The 27,204-nt window shown below is 36.0% G+C and overlaps 1 protein-coding gene across 1 annotated transcript in view; it reads right to left on the bottom strand.

The window, feature by feature from the left end:
• PXDNL (peroxidasin like) overlaps window positions 1-27,204 on the bottom strand; it is a 500,679-nt gene that overhangs the window by 127,800 nt on the left and 345,675 nt on the right. The window contains exons 10-12 of the mRNA XM_082720100.1: window positions 24,364-24,630; window positions 17,009-17,125; window positions 14,360-14,518 (exon numbers count right to left, since the gene is read on the bottom strand). Of these exons, the coding sequence (XP_082576226.1) occupies window positions 14,360-14,518; window positions 17,009-17,125; window positions 24,364-24,630 (543 nt within the window). The remainder of the gene's footprint in view (window positions 1-14,359; window positions 14,519-17,008; window positions 17,126-24,363; window positions 24,631-27,204) is intronic.

Below are 27,204 nucleotides of genomic sequence, written 5' to 3'. Positions count from 1 at the left end.
ATAGGCCTGTGAAAAGATGCTCAACATCACTAGTCATGAAGGAAATGCAAATTAAAACCACTATAAGGTGTCACTACACAACTGTCAGAATGGCTAGAATAAAAAATACTGACAACACAAATCACAAGGAGGCAGGGAAACTGGATCTCTCATGTATCACTGGTGGGAAATGTGAAATGGCAGAACCACTCTGGAAAAGAATTTAGGAATTTCCTTAACAATTTAAAGATGACACTACCATTCAATCCAGCAATTGCACTTTTGGGCATTTATCCCAGAGAAAAGCCAAACCTACTCTTCACACAAAAGCCTATACATGAATGTTTATAGCACCTTTACTAGTACTAACCAAAAATTAAAACCCAGATGTCCTTCAATAAATGAATGATTAAACAAGCTGTGGTCTATGTGGCATACTACTCAGCAGTAAAAAGAATAACTGACAAATGATTTGATAATCAAAAGAATTGATAACACATAAAATCTGGATGAATCTCCAAATAATTATGGTGAATGAAAAACACAGTCCCCAAAGTTTACATACTATATAATTCTATTTATATAACATTCTTGAGACAAAGGAATTATAGAAATAGAGAACAGTAGTTCCCAGGGTTTTACTGGGTGAAGTCTTCAGGTTGGTAATGAGTCTGGATCCCTTTGTGCTATTGCTTACAACTAAATGTGAATCTACAATTATTTCAAAATAAAAACTTTAAAATAAATCAACTATGTGTACATGTAAGGGAATAATACACACCAAACCCACATTAGTGGCAAATAGGATGGAGTTGAGAACAGATGGAAAAGAAAAAGAACAAACAATCTTTAAAACATACAGTAACATCAAAAATTTATTACAAAGTTGAAAATGTTCTGCTCTTGAAGTGAGAACTGTATTTTGTTATATTCAAATCTTACCTTGTATTTGGATCTGCTAAAACTAAGGCTTATAGATTCCTGACAATGCATAGTGGACATCTCATGAGGACTAGTGACTCTAGGCAGTGACCTTCGTCATTCACCTGAAGGATCTTGAACTAACACTTCATGTCATAGCCTTCATTATCTGATGTTCTCTATCTCTAACCTTGTTCACCTCCTGTCTTAATAACTACTCATTACCACCACTTACATGCCATCACTTTTAGTCGTTGAAAATATCTAATACTACATCCTACAGAAAAAATCCTCTCTCTCCTGCTCCATCATCTCCTCATTTTGATGCTATCTAGATTCCTAGAAACTTTCTTCTTCCCTCCTGTTGACGACCCCTGTCTAGTGTCATTCTCCCCTTTTCAGTTAGGATCCAAAGTTTCATCACCTCTACCACCTTCCTTCCCAAACTCTCAACTCCTTTACCCCATTGTCTCTCTGTTCAACACACTGGCACTGTATTCTTCATGCCTGTCCTTCAAAAATATCTGTGATCGTGTGTCCTGGTTTATCACAGACAAATTGTCTTTGTCGCTTCAAATCCTACTTAACAACAATTTTAAAAAAAAATCTCTCATCACACTCTTCTCCCACAAAATGTCAGCATTTCCTACACCAGAGGAAAAAAACAAAACAAAAAAAAAACCCCAAAAAACAAAAAACAAAAGCAAGCCCAAACCAAACCCTCAGACTATTAATCCCTTGACTTCCTACACTCCTCTTTCATAGAGGTACTTCCCTATACAACCATTCCTAAATGCCCTTTCTCATCTGAAGTGAAGAAATGCCTCTTACTTTCTCTTTAAGGCAAACTGTTTCACTGAATTTTACAAATCCCATCCCATCTTGCCATCTGAGAAACCTTGAACCACCTTTACTCACTCGCATCTTTCTGCCTTCTTCCCTTCAGAAAACACCTCAGAATAATAGGCTTTTCCCCTTATTTGCCCATACCCCTACCCCATCTTTGCTGTTTGCCTTCACAAAGAAATGTCCTGGAAAAAATAGTTTCTGCATATCTGCCTCCCTGCCCCTTTGCACTGAAGCTTATTTCCTTTGATTTCATGAGAATTGTTCTTTGGGTCCTTAAATTTAGAATCTTAAAAAAAATCTGTCTTCATTGAAGGTACCTGTTTGTACCTTTGATCCATTAAATCACTCTTTCCTTCTGAATATAATTCTTAGCTCTTGGGATTCTTTCTCCTCTGAGTTTCTGTGTCATACTGGGTATTTGTTATAGTACAATTTACAGCTTTTCTTTCTTCTGAATTATAAGGAATTTCCACCCTTGGGTCTCCTTTCTTCTCACTCAACACACCCCCTTGGTTCTAAATGACTTCATTCACAGCCATTGACTATATAACTTAGCTTTGTGCTCATAAACCAACCATCTTAGTCCAAACAAGCTTATTAAATACAACTTTTTCCAAACTGTACTCATTATCTCTCCACATTTGCTAATTTTTAATTAAATTTATTTATTTTTAATAAACATATAATGTATTTTTCCCCAGGGGTACAGGTCTGTGAATTGCCAGGTTTACTAATTTCACAGCACTCATCATAGCACATACTCTCCCCAATGTCCATATCCCCACCACCCTCTCCCGTCCTTCCCACAGCAACACTCAGTCAATTTTTTGAGATTGAGTCTTTTATGGTTTGTCTCCCTCCCAATGCCACCTTCTTTCACTTTTCTTTTTCTTTTTCAACCCCCCAAGCTCCCCACATTGCATCTCCACTTCTTCATATCAGGGAGATCATATGATAGTTGTCATTCCCCGCTTGACTTATTTCACTAAGCATAGTACCCCCTAGTTCCATCCACATCATTGCAAATGGCAAGATTTCATTTCTTTTGATGGCTGCATAGTATTCCATTGTGTATATAAACCACTTCTTCTTTATCCATTCATCTGTTGATGGACATCTAGGCTCTTTCCATAGTTTGGCTATTGTGGACATTGCTGCTATAAACATTCGGGTGCACATGCCCCTTTGGAGCACCATGTTTGTATCTTTAGGATATATACCCAGTAGTGCAATCACTGGGTCATAGGGTAGCTCTATTTTCAGTTTTTTGAGGAACCTCCACACGGTTTTCCAGAGTGGTTGCACCAGCTTGCATTCCCACCAACAGTGTAGGAGGGTTCTCCTCTCCACATCCTCGCCACAATCTGTCATTTCTTGACTTCTTAATTTTAGCCATTCTGACTGGTGTGAGGTGGTATCTCATTGTGGTTTTGATTTGTATTTTCCTGATGCCAAGTGATGTGGGGCATTTTTTCATGTGTCTGTTGGCCATCTGGATGTCTTCTTTGCAGAAATGTCTGTTCATGTCCTCTGCCCATTTCTTGATTGGATTATTTGTTCTTTGGGAGTTGAGTTTGCTAAGCTCTTTATAGATTTTGGATACTAGCCCTTTATCTGATATGTCATTTGCAAATATCTTCTCCCATTCTATCAGTTGTCTTTTGGTTTTGCTAACTGTTTCCTTTGCTTTGCAAAAGCTTTTGATCTTGACGAAATCCCAATAGTTCATTTTTGCCCTTGCTTCCCTTGTGTTTGGTGATGTTCCCAGGAAGAAGTTGCTTCAGTTGAGGTCAAAGACGTTGCTGCCTGGGTTCTCCTCAAGGATTTTGATGGATTCCTTTTGCACATTGAGGTCCTTCGTCCATTTTGAGTCTATTTTTCTGTATGGTATAAGGAAATAGTCCAATTATATTTTTCTACATGTGGCTGTCTAATTTTCCCAGCATCATTTGTTGAAGAGGCTGTCTATTTTCCATTGGACATTCCTTCCTACTTTGTCAAAAATTAGTTGACCATAGGGGCGCCTGGGTGGCTCAGTGGGTTAAGCCGCTGCCTTCGGCTCGGGTCATGATCTCAGGGTCCTGGGATCGAGTCCCACATGGGGCTCTCTGCTCAGTGGGGAGCCTGCTTCCTCCTCTCTCTCTCTCTCTCTGCCTGCCTCTCCAACTACTTGTGATTTCTCTCTGTCAAATAAATAAATAAAATCTTTAAAAAAAAAAAAAAAATTAGTTGACCATAGAGTTGAGGGTTTGTTTCTGGGCTCTCTGTTCTGTTCCATTGATCTATGTGTCTGTTTTTGTGCCAATACCATGCTGTCTTGATGATGACAGCTTTGTAATAAAGCTTGAAGTCTGGAATTGTGATGCCACAAATTTTGGCTTTCTTTCTCAATATTCCTTTGACTATTTGAGGTCTTTTCTGGTTCCATATAAATTTTAGGATTCTTTGTTCCATTTCTTTGAGAAAAATGAATGGAATTTTGATGGGAATTGCATTAAATGTGTAGATTGCTTTAGGTAACATAGACATTTTCACAATATTTTTTCTTCCAATCCATGAGCATGGAACATTTTTCCATTTCTTTGTGTCTTCTTCAATTTCTTTCTTCCTCAATTTCTTGGTACTTTATAGTTTTCTGAGTATAGATTCTTTGCCTCTTTGGTTATCTAGATATCTTATAGTTTTGGGTGCAACTGTAAATGGGATTGACTCCTTACTTTTTCTTTCTCCTGTCTTGTTAGTGTAAAGAAATGCAACTGATTTCTGTGCCTTGATTTTATATCCTGACACTTTACTGAATTCTAGCAGTTTTGGAGTGGAGTCTTTTGGGTTTTCCACATATGCTATCATATCATCTGCAAAGAGTGATAGTTTGACTTCTTCTTTGCTGATTTGGATGCCTTTAATTTCTTTTTGTTGTCTGATTGTTGAGGCTAGGACTTCTAGTACTAAGTTGAACAGCAGTGGTGATAACGAACATCCTTGCTGTGTTCCTGACCTTAGTGGAAAAGCTTTCAGTTTTTCTCCATTGAGAATGATATTTGAGGTGGGTTTTTCATAGATGGCTTTGATAATATTGAGGTATGTGTCCTCTATCCCTACACTTTGAAGAATTTTAATCAGGAAGGGATGCTGCACTTTGTCAAATGCTTTTTCAGCATCTATTGAGAGTGTCATTTGGTTCTAGTTCTTTCTTTTATTAATGTGTTGTATCACATTGATTGATTTGTGGATGTTGAACCAACCTTGAAGCCCTGGAATAAATCCCACTTGGTCGTGGTGAATAATCCTTTTAATGTACTGTTGAATCCTATCAGCCATTTTGGTGAGAATTTTCACATCTGTGTTCATCAAGGATATTGGTCTGTAGTTCTCTTTTTTGATGGGATCCTTGTCTGGTTTTGAGATCAAGGTGATGCTGGCCTCATAGAATGAGTTTGGAAGTTTTCCTTCCATTTCTATTTTTTGGAACAGTTTCAGGAGAATAGGAATTAGTTCTTCTTTAAATGTTTGGTAGAATTCCCCTGGGAAGCCACCTGGCCCTGGACTTTTGTTTATTTGGAGATTTTTGATGACTGTTTCAATCTCCTTACTGGTTATGGGTCTGTTCAGGTTTTCTATTTCTTCCTGGTTCAGTTGTGGTAGTTTATATGTCTCTAGGAATGCATCCATTTCTTCCAGATTGTCCAATTTGTTGGCATACAGTTGCTCATAGTATGTTCTTATAATTGTTTGTATTTCTTTGGTGTTGGTTGTGATCTCTCCTCTTTCATTCATGATTTTATTTATTTGGGTCCTTTCTCTTTTCTTTTTGATAAGTCTGGCAAGGAGGTTGTCAATCTTATTAATTCTTTCAAAGAACCAGCTCTTAGAGCTCAGGGTCCTGCTCTTCAGTGCACCCTTAGAGAAAAACACCCAACCACCATGGTCTCCCTGGCCTCTGGTCACGCTTGTAGGAAAGCGCTCAATCAGTTGCACTTGGAGAAAAGCGCCCTGTTGTTTCCGTCTCCGTGGCCTCCAGCCAGCACTCCGAGCTCACCCAGCCTGTGACTGGTTCAAGGTAACCCCAAGCTGAGAACTCACTCCTCTGCTCTGTGGCTGTAGCTGGCTTCCCGGCTCTAATACCTGCAAGCTCTGAGACACTCAGATACCCCTGGTCCTTCTGTGACCCTGTGGGACATGGGGTTATGCTGACCCCCTGTGGGCTTCACCCCGGTTTAGCCTCTGGAGTGATGTCCCTCAGTGGAACAGACTTTTAAAAGTCCCGATTTTGTACTCCGTTGCTCCGCCACTTGCCAGGAGCCCCCCCCCCCCGTCTATCTTCCCGTCACTTTGGATTCATTTCTTCCCAGGTCCTACCTTTCAGAAAGGGATCAATTTTCTGTTTCTAGAATTGTTGCTCTTCTTCTCTTTGATTTCCCATTGGATTTGTAGGTGTTCACAATGGTTAGATAAGCTATCTAGCTGATCTCCTGCTTCCCTGATGTCATCTTAGCCTGCTACTTCTCTGCCATCTTGACTCCTCCCTCTCCCCATTTGCTAATTTACCTGTCCTTTTTTGCTATTGAACTAGAAATTTCTTCGTATATTACAAATTAAAAAAAAGTCAGTTATGTACAGTGCAAATATCTTTGATTTTTTTTTAATGAATGGAAGATACAAATTGTAATGTAGATGACCTTATCAATCTTTTTTTATACAATAATTTTTATAATTTGGTTTAAAAATCCTTCTGTACTACCATTATAAAAATCTCATTTTTATTCATAAATATTTAAATATTTGTTTCTTAATATTAAAGTTTTTTTTTAACCTGGAATTTATTTTTGAGTATAGTTAAAGTGAAGATTCATTTCATGGTTTCCCTGTGACCAGTTGCCTATCACTATTTATTGAGGACATCTACTTTCTGTAGATGAATAGTGCCACAACTGTAATTAATATTGTCTTTCTTTCTGTTCCATAGGTCAATTTATCAATCCCTATGTCAATAAAACAATATGTTAATTATGATAGATTGATAACCTCTTGCTATTAGATTATCCTAGTCATTCTTAAATCTTCGCTCATTTGTATACAGTTTTAATCAACATTTCATTTTCTACCAAAAACCCTTCCAGGATTTCAGCCAGAATTGCGCTGACCTACAAATCAGTAGTGGAAGGACTAACATCTTTACAGAAGGATTTGTCTTCTCAATTCCTTCCAACAGCGTTTTGTTCCTACAAGTTCTTCAATATCTTTGGTTAGATTTATTTGTTTGTTTTAGATTTCATTTTATTCTAGTAAGAACATTTACCATATAGCTACCTTCTTAAAAAATTATTGCTGGACATTGGGGAGGGTATGTGCTTTGGTGAGTGCTGTGAAGTGTGTAAACCTGGTGATTCACAGACCTGTACCCCTGGGGATAAAAATATATGTTTATAAAAATAAAAAATTAAAAAAATAAAATAAAATAAAAGCATTTGAAATACAAAAAAAAAAATTATTGCTTACAAATCAAAGGTTATACATTTTCACTTAAGCAAGATGAAGAAGTTACGCAGATATTCAGTACACTATCATGTGTACAATCAACAAAATATGTTGTTAGATTTATTTTTTAAAAATTTATACTTTCTTGCTATTAAGAAGTATTATTTTAAAAATAAAATTAGGTATTCTATTTGTTGCTGACATGTGGAAAGAAAAATATTTTTACTTATTAATGTTAACTTAATAAACTTGCCAAATTCATTATTTCTGATAGTATATTTTAAATGTTTCTGAATTATGTGAGGAAATTCTATTATGTATAAATAATAAAATCATATGCATTCTTTCTAAATTCATAACTTTTTTTTCCATTTCTTTTCTTTTTGCATAGGCTAGGAACTTCCATTATAGTGTTGAGGAAATACAGTCTTCTTTCTATTCCCAAAGGAAATATTTCTAACATTTTATCTTGAAAAACACCATTTTCAAAAATATTATCCAAATTACTTATAGAAAGTTCTTTAAAATTATTGCTAAGATCTTGAACAGATGAATAGATGAAAATTTTAATAATGAATAGATGAAAAATTTAATCAAATGTTTTGTCTAGCTCTATTAAAATAATATTAATCCATTAATCTATTAACGTCATTGAATTCAGTAGGTCAATATTTTCTATAGGGATTATTCTGAATTTTTTTCTCATAATATTCTTTATTAGATAAAGTTGGGAACTATTCCCTGTTCTATTCTCTGTAATAGTTTGTATAAGACTGAATTGATCTTAGACATTTAGAGAATTTGTCCACAAAATAACTGCCAGATTTTTTATTCTTTATTTATCTTTTATTTAAATAATTTCTAACACCATCTTTTTCACCTTTTTGACTGAAACTTATTACCATACTTTTTAAAAAATTTTTTGCTACCTATCCCTGATATTTTGCCAGGTACACAGAATATTATACTACTTTAATCAAATAATAACTCTCTTAACTGTTATTGCAATGTTAGCTAGCATTTAATTATGTGATTTTTATTCAGTGCCACATGATAGTATTTATTATTATTAATATGTAATACAGAAAATATTTTAATATTTCCTACATGGTCAGCAGTTTCTTTGTTTACCTTTGCATTTTATTTTGAATATCAGTCATTCTTTCAAGTTCTTTCTTTTCCTTAGGAATTTCCTTTAGAAATTTCCTTAAAGTAATATTATAGTGGACATTCTGTTTACTGAAAATATCTTTATGAAGCCCTTGTTCTTGAAAGGCCAATAGTTATACAATACCATATTTACTGTTATTTTTCGTGAGACACTTTGAAGGTTTTTTTTAGGATTTTATTGAGTTGATAGAGAGAGAGCAAGAGCAGGGGGAGGAGCAGGGAGAACCAAGCTCCCCACTGAGCAGGGAGCCAAATGAGATACTTGATCCCAGCACCCTGGGATCAGGATCTGAGCCAAAGGCAGACATTTAACTGACTGAGCCACCCATATACCCCAAGACAGTTTGAAGTTTTGATTCCAACATATTGTGGCTCCTATTGCTCCTGATATGAAATCTATTGTTAATTCAATTGATATAGGTGATTTGCCTTTCCTTTCTAACCAATAATACCACTGATGTGAACTACCCATTGAGTGAAGAAATCGTATCACCAGAGAGTATGGAATAACCAACTGTGAGAAGAAACAACTGGCTAAAAGGCCACAAGCTGAAACTCCTTCACCCATACCAGGGAAATGCGCAGTAAGGGAACCTCAGTATGACCCCTGAATAAAATGCATATAATGCTAGAGAACTAGCCATGCAGAGGTCCCTGATGACCAGAAAAGACCTCAAAGCAACAAAAAGAGAGGGTCACCTTGCCATTGGCTTCCCATTAGTGAACCTGTCCCTTCCTCTCCATTCCTTCAGGGCCATCACTAAGCAGGAAGAACTGAAAGATTAAAAAGAAGAAAGTATACCAAAAACAAACAAACAAACCAAAAAAAACAAAACAAAACAAAACAAAAACCCTAAACCTTGCCCTTTCCCAGTCCCTGCTCTCACATGGACACCCCAATCTACTAGAGTCATCTGCCCCAGCCTGCACTGAGAGAAGGCCAGGGAAAGAACTACATCTATACTGTGAGACTTAAATATTGAAAAGAGATGGAGCCTTGTGATTTGGGAGCATAAGTGTGGCATTTCCAGTTTTTATCAAAAAAGTGGTCCAACAGCAACAAGGAGGATAAAAATCAGAAACATACTGCTAGTGTTGCTTATAAAACTACCAGCTTCATTTTCAGCAACATTGGGGAAGCACTAAAGCTGACTCCACCAAAAAAAGGTGGAGGGAGGGCTACCTAAAACAGAGAAGATCAAGTAGAGATGTGTGTGGAAGAGGATATGACACGATCTCAAGAAGGGCCAGGCACATACATTTCCTGACTAGAAAGACATTTCCAGAACAAAATCTGCATCATAGGCACACAGTGCTATTTTTTATATGTGTACCCAGTTAGTTCCAAAGGTGTTACATAATTATCTTTTCTTCACTCAAAGAAAATGCCAGCCTTTTCTTATATGACATTCCCATATGAAAGGGAATCAATTTATAGATTATATATTTTGTTATAATGTACTATCTGGGTAGTTTTAATTTATGTAGCTTTATTATGTATTTTATAATTTAGCATGATGAGTCCTCTTTAATTGGGGTTCCTTTTCAGAATTTTCCTGGTTATTCTTTGTCTCTTGGCTAATTGTAATGATTTGTCTCTCCAAATCTATATTAAGTGATAATAATGACAGCAGTAATATTTTCTTTAGTGAAAATATTTATGGTATTTCTCTATTAAGCAGGATTATGGCTAATGAGTTCAATAAAGCAAGAGTAATTTATAATAAATTCTAAAAATTCATTAAAATATATAAAAGGAAAACTATCTTATATGTCTGTCTATGCAAAAAATCCTGGAATGTAAATCTATTTTATCATGTTGAAGAGATGTTTGTTCAAACCTATGTTAATTGAGAGTTTCTAATGAAAATAAATGTTTAATTTTATCAAATGTCTTTTTAGCATCTATAGAAAAAATCCTGATTTTTCTTCTGAAATTTATTAATATGATAAATTATATTAATAGCTTTCCTATTATTACACTATATTTTGCTTTCTTTTTTTTTAAGATTTTATTTATTTATTTGATAGAGAGACAGTGAGAGAGAGCGTGAACGAGGAGAAGGTCAGAGGGAGAAGCAGACTCCCCATGGAGCTGGGAGCCCGATGTGGGACTCGATCCCGGGACTCCAGGATCATGACCTGAGCTGAAGGCAGTCGTCCAACCAATTGAGCCACCCAGGCGCCCTCTTTTGCTTTCTTGAATAAAAACTACTTAAGTATGGACTAATATTATTTCATGTGCTACTTGTTTTTGATTTATAATTACATTTATTTATTTACACTATTGGATTTTTTGCATAGATGTGCAAGATATTTTTCCTTTATATATTTAAAGAACTCTTAGGATTTTTTATCAAGCTTAAGTTTGTTTTACTAAAAATATTTTTAGTGTGTTTATTATTTTCTAATTCCTGAAGCAATAAGAATAGCATCAGAATTTTTGTTATTTACAGATGTGGCGGTTTTCCTTGGGAAACCACTGGCCACATGCTCTTAGTGGAGAGAGCTCTTTCACAAATTTAATATTCAGAATAATTATCAGTCTATTCAGCTATGCTAGAGAGTAACAGCCAGCTATCTGTACTCCTGTGTTCTTTGGCAACTTTTTTCTTCCCTACTATATTCTGTTTATATTTCTATCTCTTCTGAAGTTAGTTTTAATTAAATATGTTTCTATAAAATTAATAGCTCCATCCAATGTTTGTGTATATACTTGCATATGCTTGAGCAAAATATTAGTAGAAAAAATAAAATTATTGCTTAGCTAATAAAAGAATCATCTCTGGAGTGAATATACATTGTTCATAACACAGCAAGGGACATAAAGGGTAGACAAGAGAGAGGCAAGTAAAATGAGGTGGCAACAAAGAGTTTAAAGACATTAAAAAGAAAAATTAAAGATCTAGAAATCAGGCAAAGAAGATCCAACAAATGATGTTACTCAAACACATTAACTTCAGGAGCACTACACTTAAAAATTATTGAGAAGCTCAAAGAACTTTTATTCATGTTGATTATATGTATCTATGTTCACTATATTAGAAATTAAATCTGAGAACTCTAAATTTTACCTATTCAAAAATTACAGTTATAAATTCATACAGTTTTCAAATAAATAATACAATTTTATGAACATTAATTAATTTTCCAAAAATGAAACTACTGAGTGGAGTAGCATATTGTTCTATACTTTTGCAAATCCCAATAATTGCATAACTGCTTTTCAGTTCAATCTCTTGCAATTGGTCATTTTAGTTGAAGTATATGAATAAAATATGGCCTCACAAAGATAAGTATTTGCAAAATGTAGGGATATTTTAAAAGTTTTTTCAGGTAATTGTGAAAAATCTTTGATACTATATCAAAATTTAACAACTGATAGCTTCTTTTTGCCAATTTCTTTCATGACGCATCTACCAGAGAGTCAAGATTTAATAAAAGTAGTATTTTCCCCATTTTATCGGTAACATTGTAAACAAAATTACTTTTTTCCCCCAAGGAAATAATATATGAATTACTAGTACAATTTGGTGCCACTGCTTTGGTTCATGCTAAGGTTCAGCACCTTTATCCACCATTGTCTTGGTACATCAAGGCAAATATCAACCTAGTAGAAAAGGCAAACAACATCTTGATATTATTATGAGATTGTTTTAATCCAAAAACCCCATGAAAAGTTCTTGCACACTTCAGTACACACAAAATGGGGCCTGCAAAATATTGTCAGGGGTGCTAGTAAAAAATATTGTTAATAATTTCAGAGATAAAATGGTTCCATCTGTTATATGTTTACTTGAATTCATTAACTCCTCCATTCCCACAGTCACAGAGGTTCAGGTCACCTAGTATATATACTCAGCTATATAATAGAGTTAATGGTTTATTTATAGAGTTTCTTCACCTCAACATTTGCCTGGTCATTTTCGGCTGATTAATATCCTACATAATATATCTGGCCAACAAGTGGAAAGTTCCATGGCCTATAGTCAAGATATGATATACTCTAACTCAACCAACAATCCCAACTACTTCTTCCCTATGGCCCTCTTCCCCACTCCATTCACATAGTTCATGTTCAACATGTAGGGCTCTATGTTTGCTAAAATAACTTATTTGTTTCCACACTTTTGCTTATTGCTAATAATATTTTAACTATGGATATTTGATAAATTTATCAAATTCCTCCACATTTGTCAACTATCAGATTGAATGGCACATTCTAATATTAATTTCAACAGTAGCATCTTATAAAGCTTACAGAGTAGATGAAAGAAACCCTCCTTGGGGAAGAGGCATGCTTCTAAATTGAGATCTAGAGGGTCAGTGGGGGACACTTGTGTAAAGATGTAACAATGAAGCAAAAAGAGGACAAAACTAAGACCATTAACTTCAACATCGTCATGCTATATTTTATTTGACTACAATATGTTGGTTTAATATGCCCTCCTTTTTAAAAAAGTATTAATGTAGGGGTGCCTGGGTGATGCAGTCGGTTGAATATCTGACTCTTGGTTTGGGCTCAGGTCATGATTTCAGGATTGTGAAATCAAGCCCCAAGTCAGGCTCCATGCCCGGTGTAGAGTCTGCTTGAGTTTCTCTCTCTACCTCTGCACCATGCCCCAGCATTCTCTCTCTCCCACTCTCTTTGTCACTCTCAAATGAATAAATAAATCTTAAAAAAAGGATATTAATGCAAAAACCTCCTGATTTTTAAATTAGTTGAATTAGTTGAAAACCAATTCAAAAGCAATTTTAAACATTCTGCAGAGCAGATTTCAGCCTTTCCTTTAAGAAAGAATGACCCAAAAATAATGAGGTTTTCCAAGAGCATGGCAGTTCCCTTCAACTTTCAAGTTTTTTTTTTTTTCAAATCTTCCCATGCACTTCAGCTGCTACTTGACTACTTTCCCTCTTCATAGAACCTTAACTTGATCAAATAAATAAATAATAACAATCACTTGATATGTTAAAAATATGGTGGGAAAGGAATCAATACTGGATTGTACATAGATATTAGTTCAGTGTAATCTTATGTCTATGTCTCAGCATCACTGAATATTTCAAAATTACTAGTATTTCTTTTTACATTTATATTTCTACCTCTGGCTGATCTTTGTCTCTATGTTTTATATGCTCTTATCTAAATATGTGTTATATGCTCTTATCTAAATATGTGTTACTGCTGAATTTAGATCTACTACATCGAAACAAATTATAGCAATTTTATGGAGAAATCTAGGAAATTATGTTTAAATGCAAAACAATCCTAAAAATTCAGTTTAGGAAATATATGTATATGTGTGTGTATATATATATATCATAAACCAGTAACTAAGAAGAAATTTCAAGAGTACCTAATAACAACCATTTTTCATCCTTACATTGGAACTTTCTTTAAAAATTTAAACCTTGAGTTTTCTTACTTTCTTTCTTTCTTTCTTTCTTTTTTTACGTGTCAGTTGATGATATATTATTGACAAATAACCCAACCTCATACCAGAATATTACTATTTATGATAAACAATGATAAACAATACTATTTATGATACTGTATTTCATGATGCGTCTGGAGAAAAGTGTCTGCAGTATATTCCCAATACCCCTCAGCATAAAAGATACATCACTATAAGACCAAAATTCAAACGATCAGGTGTGAGAAATTTATCTTTCTGTGAGCTAGTCTCTGCAGGTAAGGCTAATTATCTGGTTCAGAAAAAAATGTAAGAAAACACAAAATGATATTTTTTGAGAGAAAACATGATATTAATAATTAACATTAATAGAAATAAAATCCTCAAGTTGAAAAAGAGACTTATTGGAAAAGAGTTATAAAATTTGCAATTTCTTAGATCCTATAAAATAAAAAAACTAAGTAAGTAATAAAATCACCCAGGGATGTGTGAAAGACACATAAAGAGGCACTCTTCAATTGTGTAAATCCCATCACAGCACACATTACCTTTGGGTTTTACAGTTAGCTGGACAGATGCTTTTTTCACTCCCAACGGACTTACTGCCTGACATTCATAATGGCCTTGGTCATAATGTGCTGCATGCTCAATTCTCAAAGTTCCAGAGGAGAGAACTGTATGTAGACTTTCCTGAGAGAGTTGCCTTCCTGCAAAGAGGGAAACAAAATACTTTGTATGGCACTGTTATGGCTCAAAGAGCTGACAGCTATTACTGTGTGATCTTCGGGTGTTTGGTAAAGGTTGGGATCTCTCTGGAAGTCCTCTGTGTCACAATACTGGGACACCCCCCCATAACACTGCATCTGGAAACCGGGGCACCCAGCTTGACCAGCCCCCAAGTAGAACTGGTCATCTCCCTTAATGAATTCCTACACCTTCATGTTTGCTCCCTCAGTTTTATTTTCCAAAGTTAGAATGCAAATTCAAAGCTAACCTTATTCCAGCATTACCCTTGTGTATGGTGCCTTACTAATACTCTTAGAACAAGCTATAAAATGCCTAAGGGTTGGATGCGGGGCATTGCACAGGCTAGCCAACCACACCTACTTCTATAGCCTCATGGCCCCACTCTTTACTTAATGGAGTGCAAACAAGGCAAAATTTGGGTAACAGAAGAATTGTTTTTTCATTCTTTTTTTTTTTTTCTTTTTAAATTTATTTGACACAGAGAGAGAGATCACAAGTAGGCAGAGAGGCAGACAGAGAGAGGGGGAAGCAGGCTACCTGCTGAGCAGAGAGCCAGATGTGGGGCTCGATCCCAGAACCCTGGGACCATGACCTGAGCCAAAAGCAGAGGCTTTAACCCACTGAGCCACCCAGGTGCCCCTTCTTTTTATTTTTTATAACAGTTTTTATTCCTAGATTACTCCCCAGAGTGATTACTAAATATGATTGTCAAATATCTTTATAACATTTGTTTGTCACATGTATGTAATATTTGTAATATAAAAACATTATGGAATTACAACATTTAAGGTGCTGAGACAGAATCTTGGGAATGGTGGTTTTTGTGACACTCAGGTTGTTAATCCTCACTCACAGTCACAACCACCCAGCCAACATTGCACTTTATCACCTCTGAGTTTACACTGAGTTTACACTCCTTGTGGCAATTAACAAGTTAATGGATTGTCATTCTCAACTATTTCAGTGACAATATGTGTCAAATGTAAATAGCTAACCTTTATTGTTAATAAATAAATAATATATAAAAAATGGATAACTAAGAATAATAATTTTTAAAAAACTATTTACCTTTGTAAACAGTTAACTTTTATTGACTTTCTACACAAAGGAGCCAAATACACTTTTAAATGTTTATGAGTATATATACACTCAAAATAATCCCCACAATTACCCAGTGTTGTAGGCAGTATCAATCCCAGCATATAGATAAAGCAACTCTGCTAAAACCACAGTTAACTTACTTGCCCAAGGTCATGCAACTAGTAAATGAAGGAGGAAAATGTGAATCTTGGTTTTCCAGCTTCAAAGTTAAACTCCTACCCACTCTACTTTTATAAAGATGAGAGCAAAAATTTTAGCCAAAAGAAGTTTACAAATGTTGATGTGTTTAGAATTTAACCTAGTTACCTGAACTAACAAAAAGGTTAACAATTCCAAGACCAGAGAAGTCTTAGTGGAGCATTCATCTCAGAGTATAGACCTTACTCTCTAACACCACAAGGATCACTAGAAGTTCCTGGCTCCTTGGATCAACACTGCACACCCCTTCCCAACACTTAAAAGAAAGCAGCTCTCTAGACACCTTGATGGCTCAGTTGGTTAAGCCAGCAACTCTTGGTTTTGGGTCAGGTCATGATCTCATGAGTTGGTGAGATCCAACCCACACAGAGCTCCATGCTCACTAGGGAATCTGCTTGAAGATTCTCTCCCTCTATCTCTGCCCCAACTCACACTCTCTCACATGCTTTCTCTTTCAAGTAAATAAATAAATCTTTTATAAAGTTTTTTTTTTAAGATTTTATTTATTTATTTGAGAGAGAGAGAGCACACGAGTGGGTGGAAGGGCAGAGAAAGAAACAGACTCCCCACTGGAAGGGAGCCTGAGGTGGGCATTGATCCCAGGCCTGGGAGGCTAAAGCAGATGTTTAACATACTGAGCTATCCAAGCACCACCTCCTGCCACCAAAAAGCATTCTTTAAAAAAAAAAAAAAAAAAAAAGGACAGTAGCTCTCTTTTATCCATTTAACATGCTAGACTTTTCTTAAGGTTGGTTTCACTGCATACAATTTCACTTTGTACTAAAAGAGAATTCTGCCACTTTACAAAATGTTTAAAACTACTAACTGTCCAATAATTTTATTTTAAAAATCAAGAAACTGAACAAACTAGTGGTTGCCAGAGAGGAGGTACATGGGAGAATGAATAAATTAAAAAAAAAAAATCAGGAAACTGAGTCCCAGAGAGATTATCCAAGGAAGGCCACATATTCAAATGTTGAAACTTAACATATAACTGAAATTATGGTGTCATATTTAATTCAAAGATTACATTTGTTTGATGTTTTCATGTCTATTATATAACTATGATAATTAGTTTAAGTTGATTTTTATCCTCCCATAACAAGGAGGTATTTATCTCTTTCCGCAATTACTTGCCCATATGCTAATACCTGCTTTGGTCCAGGCAATTATTGGAGGTGGGTTGCCTTCAGCTTCACAGAGAAATTTGACAGTGTGTCCTTCTAGCACCACTTGATCCTTGGGGATTACTCTGAATTGTGGAGGAGCTAAAGAGAATGAAAATTTATATCAAAATTAAAAATTATTCTGTAAATTAATAGTAAAGGAAAAAAGAAAATATGTTTAAATATGTTCCTTAATTATAACTTATTTCCAATTATTTACATAAAACTATTAAGAATGTACAGTTGCTTGTGTATGTTTGTGTCTGCTTGCAAAGAAACCAAAAATATACATTTCTGGTTTGCAAAGCAGAAAAGCAGTAGTTAGTAAGAAGGAACAATTTCTAAATCTTATGGACCCTGCTTCATATGTTATCTACTAACTGCAATAGACATATATAAAACTAAAAATTGTATTTGAACCATTAACAAAATTGTTTCCTCCAAGCTTTGGAGGACCAATGACTCTCATTAGTTTCAGGAAAAAAAAATGTTTCCTATAATATGTGCTATTGTACATTTTTAAAATTCACATTTTAAATTCACATTTTAAAAATTTTAAATTTTAAAATTTCACATTTTTAAAATTCACATTTAAAAGTTAAAAATTCACATTTAAGTCAAAATTTCAAGACTTCCAAACCTTCAGATCTTTTACAATTAATTTGTTTAAATAGTAAATAGCTGATAGATGCATATACAGTTATGCAGTCTATTCATGACTCTTTTATTAATATGAAAAAGAAATCTGTATGACCATTTAAGGGCATGATGATCTCCAATGATAGCTGTAAGGTTTTATAGGTGAGATAAACATGACACCAGGCAAGGTAGGCACAAGGCAAGATTTATTAAAGGCACTCTTGGGTGAAGTTTTAGGGCTCAGAAGGGGAGTCAGGAAAGTCGTGCTGGGAGGAGGTGGACACTCTCAGGTGAAGTTCCACGACTCTGGAAATAGTCAGGGAAGTCCCACTGGGAGGAAGTTGGTGGGGGTCTTTTATTGGGCCAGGGCAGGGCATGGGCTCACATCCATATATGGTAGGGTATTTGGTGATCGGAGGGTATGGGGTGGGTGGTCCTGATACTTCTGTTTCCTTCATAAGTATCGGTTTACCTATGGAGACGTGACCTGGGCATACATCCTTTTGGCGGGAGAGTCAAGGGTTGAGGAAGTGGGGAGGGGGCAGGAAGATGGCGGCCCTGGCAGTCATTTCTATTGTTCCTCCTGCACTCCTGGAGCCACCGACACAACAATAGCAATGTGTTGACATTTTCCAAACAACTTTCTGAGATGACCTGACCTCTTCTCCACGCTGTTAGATCTTTGTACTTTCCTCATTCCTCTTCCTCACTGTCTGGATTTACAAGAATCATGATAAAATAAATAGTATTTGGCAAACTTTATTTGCTTTAGCTTTCATATTGTGTTTACGTAATAAAGACTTTTTAAAGTCCTCAATTCTAAAAAAGGTACTAGGCTAAAAAATGGTAAAAGTTAAATTATGAGGTCATAAAATTCATGAAAGTCCTCAAGAATACCTGCAAGATATTTATTATAGACTTTTAGAAAAGTCAAGGTGAAAATAGCCCACAGATCAGTAGGCTCAGGCTCCATGTTCCATAGATGAAGAAATTAGGGCTGAAGGTGGTTGAAATGAATAATTCTTAGAAACACAATGAGAATTTGGGCCACTCAATGTTCTTTCCAGAACATTACATGAACTTTTTAAATTGCTAGGAATAACTTGACATGAGCAAAAATATTTCTACATTAAAAAAATGGATTCATGACACAGTAGAAGAGCTATAAAGCAAAAGTAGGTAGTAGTTACAGCAAGTCATTTAGTGATGGCACAAGTTTTGGGCAATTTGACTTGAACTTTTTAATAGTAACTAAAACGCACTTAGCCACATCTCGCATTGTTATATTTCATATGCGGTATTGTTATATTTTACATGTTCTCATAAAAAGTGATATTTTTAATCCAAGACTACATCCTACCAAAAACTATGAAAGGCATTTTACATTTGTTCCTAGCAGTAAAATGGTCAATTTGTTAGATCAGTGAAGAAATTTTAATGCAATGGGAAGAAAACCCAGAAGATCTAAATATCACAAAGGCAGGTAGTGTAGGCTGGAGGAATTCAAGAGAAATAATGAGTTGACATTTCTGGGCCTTTCACTTAACAATGGTGGCCATCAAGCCTACCTCTAATACTAACACACCACATGCTTAGATGAAGCATTTTGCCATTTTATTAAAATCCACCCTTCTGATGGCTTTTATAAAACTCATGACTGTGATGCCTCATACAAAAAAGGATTTTTATTGACATTGTTGGTAACTATAGGCCCTTTCATCTAAATGCCCATACTTCCCACCTTTCATTGAAGCTGTTTCTTTTTCATTTTATCATTTGTTCAGCTGGTCTAGGAAAGGAAATTAATTTGTGGACAGTTGTGTTCTTGGCTTAAATGGACATTAAAGGAGCTAAAGAAAATTGATGGAACATCTGTTAAGATAACACAGAAAAGGTACATCTTAAACTATTTAGTCTATGCATTAGGCAAATGAAAGGAGCCTCTTTTATAAATGTATCAAATGATTAATGGACCATTTCAAGACCAATTAAAAATCTCAACACATAGACCTACAAGTAACCCAACTATACAGTTGCAAGGGACAAAAGATAAGCAGATGGCAATTACAGTGCAAACTGCTTGGTAAAAAGAAATCGTTAGTGTATTGTGGTATGAGAAATGAACAGCACCATATATGTCAGAGTTTGGTTAGACTTGAACTGACACAGATGAAAAAATAGAAGAAGTAAAAGCTAAACACAAGAAGCTGAGACACAAGTGATTAGAATGGTATGAAATAAAGGAGCCTGCCAGAGTGAAATTAAGCATTCTGCTTCTAAACACCAAATATTAATATAAAAAAATGCAAGCAAAAAGACCCCAAATGCTATTTCTTTGTAAGCATTTTTCAATTCTAACACATGGAAAGTCTAAAAACAATACTTTGGTTTTTTAAAAGTAATTTCCCCCAGGAGTTATCGAAGACATCAAGAAAAAAATCATTTCTATACCTTTTTAGCATATAGAAAATGTTTTTCATGGTATTAACATTTCTAGGGGAAACACAATTTTTTTCCTCAGACGTATGAATAGAAACAATGAATTATTGATCTATTGCTACTTAAAGAGTTGATGTTAAGCAGAAGCAATTTGAAAAACATTTACTGAATAATGAAAATCCAGGATGGATGAAGTATTGTGACTTCCAGTGGGCCAATTCTTCTGCTCTCCAGAAGCCAACACTCAGCCCCAAAGTCTCCCTAACTGCATGTTTCAAAACTGCTGCCGTGGAGCCCCTGGGTGGCTCAGTTGTTTAAGCATCTGCCTTCAGCTCAGGTCATGATCCCAGGGTCTTGAGATGGAGTCCTGCATTGGGCTTCTTACTAAGCAGGGAGCTGCTTCTCCCATTCTTTCTTTGTCCCTCTCCCCAGCTTATTCCTTCTCTCTCTCTCTCTCTCAAATAAATAAATGAAAATCCTAAGAAAACAAAAATTTTAGAAAATACATAAAATAATATAACTTTTGGTAATTCCACCACGTTGGCAGAGGAATGGCGGACTCCTTTTTAACTGGTCCCCTAAATTTAGTTAGAAATCTACTAAGCTTCTCTGAACACCCATAAAATCGGCCTGAGATGTAAGATTATACAGTTCTGGATATCTACTGGGGCAGAGGATCATCAGTTGAGAGGGTGCACCTTGCCTGGATAGTGGTTGGTATTTTTTTGGCTATATACCCTCTCAACCACAACTCAACAGAATGACTAAGAGGAGGAACTCCGAACAAAGAAAAGACCCAGAGACAATGGGCTCTCCTGCCAATAACCAGTAATGAGATTGAAGCAGTGATTAAAAACCTCACAAAAAAATGAGTCTGTGGCCTGATAGATTCCCTGGGGGAATTCTACTAAACATCCAAAGAAATAATACCTATTCTCCTGAAGCTATTTCAAAAAATAGAAACAGAAGGAAAACTTCCAGACTCTCTATGAGGCCAGCATTACCTTGATCCTAAAAACCAGGCAAACACCCCATCAAAAAGGAGAATTACAGACCAATATCCCTGATGAATATAATGCCAAATTTCTCAACAAGATCCTAGCTGATAGAATTCAACAGTACATTAAAGGACTATCCACTGTGAAAAGGTGGGATTTATCTCTGGGATAAAAAGGTGGTTCAACATTTGCAAATCATTCTATGTGATAGAACACATAAATAAGAGGAACAAGAAACCACGTGGTCGTCTCAATTGATGCAGAAAACGGATTTGATAAAATACAGCATCCTTTCCTGATTAAAACTCTTCAGAGTATAGGGATAGAGGGAACATTCCTCAATTTCATAAAAGACATCTATGAAAAAAATATAGTGAATATCATCCTCAATGGGAAAAGCTGAGAGCCTTTCCCTTAAGATCAGGAACATGACAAGGATGCCCCTTCTCACCACTATCATTCAACATAGCATTAGAAGTCCTAGCAACAAATATCAGACAACAAAAAGAAATTAAAAGTATCCAAAATGACAAAGAAGTCAAACTCTCTCTCTTCATGGATGAATGATACTTTATGTGAAAAATCCAAAAGACTCCATCCCCAAATTACTAGAATTCATACAACAATACAGTAGTGTGGCAGAATACAAAAATCAATGCACAGAAATCACTTGTTTTCTTGTACATTAACAATGAAACTCTAAAAAGAGAAATTAGAGAATGGATTGCATTTATAATAGCGCCTAAAAAACTTAAGATACCTTGGTATACCTAGCCAAAGAGGTAAAGGATCTATACTCTAGAAACCATAAAACACTCATGAGAGAAATTGAAGAAAGCACAAAAAGATGGAAGTACATTCCATGCTCATGGATTGGAAAAATAAACATTGTCAAAATGTCTATGCTGCCCAAAGCAATCTATACTTCCAACACTATCCCAATCAAAATACCAATGGTACTTTTCAAAGCTCTGGAACAAATAATCCTAAAATTTGTATGGAACCAGAAAAGACCCCAAATCACCAAGGAAAAGTTGAAAAAAAAAAAAAAAAACAAAGCTGGGGGCATCATGTTGCCTGATTTCAAGCTATATCACAAAGCTGTGATCACCAAGACAACATGGTACTGGCACAAAAACAGACACAAAGATCAGTGGAACAGAGTAGAGAGCCCAGATATGGACCCTCAATGCTCTGGTCAAATAATCTGCATCAAAGCAGGAAAAAATATCCAGTGTAAAAGAGACAGTCTCTTCAATAAATGGTGCTGGAAAAATTGAACAGCTATGTATAGAGAAATGAAACCTGACCATTCTCTTAACACCATACACAAAGATAAACTCAAAAGGGATGAAAGACCTCAATCTGAGACAGAAATCTATCAAAATCCTACAGGAGAAGATAGACAGTAACCTCTTTCACATGGGCCACAGCAACTTCTTGCTATACAAGTCTCCAAAGGCAAATGAAATAAAAGTGAAAATGAAATTTGGGATTCCATCAAGATAAAAAGCTTCTGCATAGCAAAGGAAACAGTCCACAAAGAGGCAACCCAAGGAATGGGAGAAGATATTCACAAATGACACTACAGACAAAGGGCTGATATCCAAGATCTATAAAGTACACCTCAAACTCAACACTCCCCTCAAAAAAATCAAGTGAAAACATGGGCAGAAGACATAAACATGACACTTTTCCAAAGAAGACATACAAATGGCTAACAGACATAAAAATGTTCATCATCATTAACCATTAGGAAAATTCAAATCAAAACCACATGCCAAAAACTTGACAAGGAAGAAACCACAAATGTTGGAGAGGATGTGGAGAAAGGGGAACCCTCTTACACTGTTGGTGGGAATGCAGGTTGTGTAGCCACTTTGGAAAACACTTCCTCAAACAAAAATAGAACTACCCTATGAGCCAGCAATTGCACTACTGGGTATTTACCCAAAGATACAGATATAGTGAAAAGAAAGGCCATATGCACCACAATGTTCGTAGCAGAAATGTCCAAAATAGCCAAACTGTGGAAAGAGCTGAGATGCCCCTCAACAGACAAATGGATAAAGAAGATATGGTCCATATACACAATGGAATATTACTCAGCCATCAGAAAGGCTGACTACCCAACATTTGCATTAACATGGATGGAAGCAGAGGAGATTACACTAAGTGAAATAAGTCAAGCAGAGAAAGTCAATGATCATATGTTTTCACTTGTTTGTGGAACATAAATGGCATGGAGGACATTAGAAGAAAGGAAAAAATGAAGGGGGGAAATCAGAGTAGGGGACAAATCATGAGAGACTATGGACTCTGGGAAACAAACTGAGGGTTTTAGAAAGGAAGGAGGTAGGGGAATGGGTGAGCCTGGTGATGGGTTTTAAGGAGGGCAGATTGCATGGAGCACAGGATGTTATGTGCCAACAATGAATCATGGAACACTACATCAAAAACCAATAGTGACTAATATTACGTATGGTGACTAACATAACAACAACAAAATAATAATAATAATAAATATAGAATAATAAAATAAAATAAAATAGCTTCCTAAGTAAATTATAATGTTCATGGCTCTAGGAAGCCCTTAAAAATGTATCATTGTAAATTATTGTACTCTTGTCAGCTGATGACAAAAGGTTTTGGGTACAGCAGGTCTTTTGGCATCACTCCAATAAGTTTGGTGCAAGAAGTGTTTAGTGCACACACACCTAAACCCACACACACAACCACAACAACAGGAAGGGAGGGGCAGCCCAGTTCAGAACAAAAGCGTAGCAGAGAAACATGAGTTCTTTACAATAGGATTACAGGCCCAAGCATATAAATTACTTCCGGTGTTCAGAATAGTTTTATTCTTGCTTTGTTAAACAGCCCGGGCCTGTAAGAGCCATTAGCATAGTCCTAAACTATGTTAGTAGACAGCTTGGTAAGGGAATATGAACATAGGGCACAGCATTTTCACTTTCATATCTGTGATGTATCCTGAAGCACAAATATCTTTTGACAGTTTGCTGCCAAATGACTTCATCTCTTTTGTTGCTGAATGGTTGATTATAGCGTTTGGATAAAGACTTAAGTGGAAAAAAAAGTTTTAATATGAAGTAGATTAGTTTTGAAAATTCTATTATGTCAAAAATAAATGGTAAATACAAAAATCTTTTCACTGATTTAAATGACATTACTGTTTTAAGTTGAAAAATGATTTTCTGAATGTGGCATTGTGAACATTTCAATCATGACCCCCTGCTCCCATACCTTGTACAATTATGTTTGCTGTAGCTTGAACAGAGCCTTGATTATTGTCGGCGTGACAGGTAAATTGACCGTGATCCTGAAGGGTGACATTCTGTAAGTATAGTCCTCCAGAAGTAGTCAGGTGCCTGGATCGATCCAGGGCCTCTCCGCTGCCCCTAGTCCAAGTGACATGGGGGTGTGGGTGGCCTGTGGCCATACATTCCAAAGTTGTGCTGGTGCCAATTAAAACCTCTGTGTCCTGAGGCTGAATTATAAAACTAGGCTTGGCTAAAAGAAAGAGAAAAACAAAACAAAATAACCACTTTGAAATTAAGAAGGTTTATTTATTCTACATTGTGATTTTTAAATTTTTGTCAGTTTCAAAATGCGTTTTTACTAAATATTATATACATACATTAAATTCTCAAATAGTTAAATCTAAAACATCTGGGTCTTAAATCTAGATTTGATATCAATGTGCAGTTTTTTTGAGGACTGATTCCCTTGATGCCATTATGGATCATAGACACTGCTAGTGCCCACCGATTTTTTATTCCAGGGACTAACTGTTCAAGTGTTCCCACTGAAAAATATCCCCTTCTCAGACTCTCTCGTAGTCAAGGGTATCCATCCATGTGACACAGTTCTGCCAATGAGACGTAGGCATGCATTCCTGGAAGAGTTTCCTTCCCAGATAAAAGAGCAATCTATCTAGTCCTTGCTTTTCCTCTTGTTTGCAAGCTGGCATCCAGGCATGTGTTTAGGTTACAAGAGCCAACTTGGGACCACAATGTGACAATTATGAAGGGGAGAAAAGGTCTCTATGCAAAGGACTGAAGAATAGAAAGATATCACTGGAGCACTGGGCCAATATGGCAGCTCTGTCCACACTCCTGCGCTGCTTGTGGCATATGAATAAACCGCTTTTGTGCGCTCGCGTGCGCACACGCATGCACACACACACACTGTGTTTACGCCATTTCTCATCAAGTTTTCTGTCACATTCAGACAAATATAATACAAATTGACCCACTAGGGATCCTTGTAAATCCAAATTTTAGACTTCCATAGGGCGTGTTCCACTTATTGATTCCTACGAGTTTCATCTTTTCTGGAAACCTCAAGCAGAAATTAAAGACTTATGAGGGTGTTTAACAGTCTCAATTATTGGGTCTAATTCTGGGGGCTCCTTAATTTCTGAGATCAATATGCCATTAAGTGTAGGGATAAGTTTATTTAATCTAATTCAACAATCAAGATTTATTTTAAACAATATTGAATGTCTTAAGCTAGATAATGTGCTGGATGTTGGAAAGATACAAAGACGCACAAGACACTCCTTTCCTTGTAAGATTATGCTGTAACTACAAAGACAGAAGACAAACACATACTCTGAAAAGCTACGACATACCTTGGAAATCAATATATACAGTAAGGCGTAAAGTACTATAGAAAAATGGAAAGAACTATTTATTATAATTGAGGTATGAAAATTTTTGAAGTGAATCGATGGCATTATAAATGAAAAGGAAGACAATCTGATGCATCTTACAACCAAATTTCTAGAGATTTGATGAAGACAAGAAGCAGTGGAGGCTGAATCTGAAGTTTAGGAAGATACTAACGATATCAACAGTGATGGCAAACATAAGATGAAATGCAGGCAAATGTGCTTGAGGGATGTCAAAACTTACATGTGAAAGTGAGCAATAAGGTAGTAATGAGATGAAATCTCAGGAAAGATACCAGCAATAAAATCTTTGAAACATACAATAATTATTCAAGTTGTATATTCAAGAATTGCTTTAAAACTCATGTCAATCTCTACGGAAGAGGAAGCAATGTGGTTAGGGCAGGCAAACTGGACGAAGAGCAGGTGGGGAGGGCATGAGGAATAACACAGTTGAGGAAGCCTGAAGACCTTTGGAGAGAAGGAGAGAACCTTTGGAAAGGATCAGGAGGAAATGGTGTCCAGAAGTCAAAGTAGGAAAACTCCAGTGTGCAGTGTCAGGCTTGACATGGAAGACAAAGTGAATGACACTTTGGATAGAGCTAGTGGGTTTTCCAGTCACAAATTATGGACAAACTCTGTAAGGAATTTTCAGATTCAATCAATCTCAGACTCAAATGCATTATTTTTGCCAGCATAACTCTTCATTCAGGGCTGCTTTCTCTACGCCCTCTGTCACTGCCTGTGTCACTACTCTCCTCTTCATTGTCACCACAGCCTGTGACCTGCTCACCCTACTCTGTCCTTCTCCGTGTCCTCCAAACTGCTGCCTGGGAGATCTTTATAACAGAAAAACCTAATTTGGAAACACTTAGAGTACAGTCATGAATGATTTGACACTGCCATACAGTTCCCCAAATCTCACATAACTCCCAACCCTTCACCTGTATCCTCCAGATATCCATAACTTCCTACATCTTGAATGTGTGCTGCTTTGTCTACCTTTATTGCCTTTTCTACTAAGACAAGATTTTGATCCTATTTATCTGGCTGTTTTCTACTTCTTGCTTTCAGCTTAGATGTCACTGGCCCTGGAAAATCCTTCTTTGAATGAACACAGAACTCCAAGTCTGATCCAAGTGCTCCTACTGTTAGAGGTGTTGTAGCTGGCTTTGGAAAGTCAGTTATCAAATTTTTGGAATTTTTCAAGCTGACTGCTAAGCACTGCCATTATTATACATTAAATTACATAAATGTACAACTAAATAAGTCTAATTAATCTAGTAAATCTCACCAATGATAAATTCTGACATTTACTACTTCAAGTTATTTTGCATTTTAATATGATCTAGAGTCTTGAAGTTATTTACATCTATTGTGTCTGCATGGTAGAAATACTATTCAATGGTGTG

Source organism: Mustela nivalis, assembly GCF_964662115.1.
Source record: "Mustela nivalis genome assembly, chromosome: 2".
Lineage (NCBI taxonomy): Eukaryota > Metazoa > Chordata > Mammalia > Carnivora > Mustelidae > Mustela > Mustela nivalis.
The sequence above is the reverse complement of the archived record's forward strand: the minus strand, read 5'-3'. Positions and strand labels throughout refer to the sequence as shown.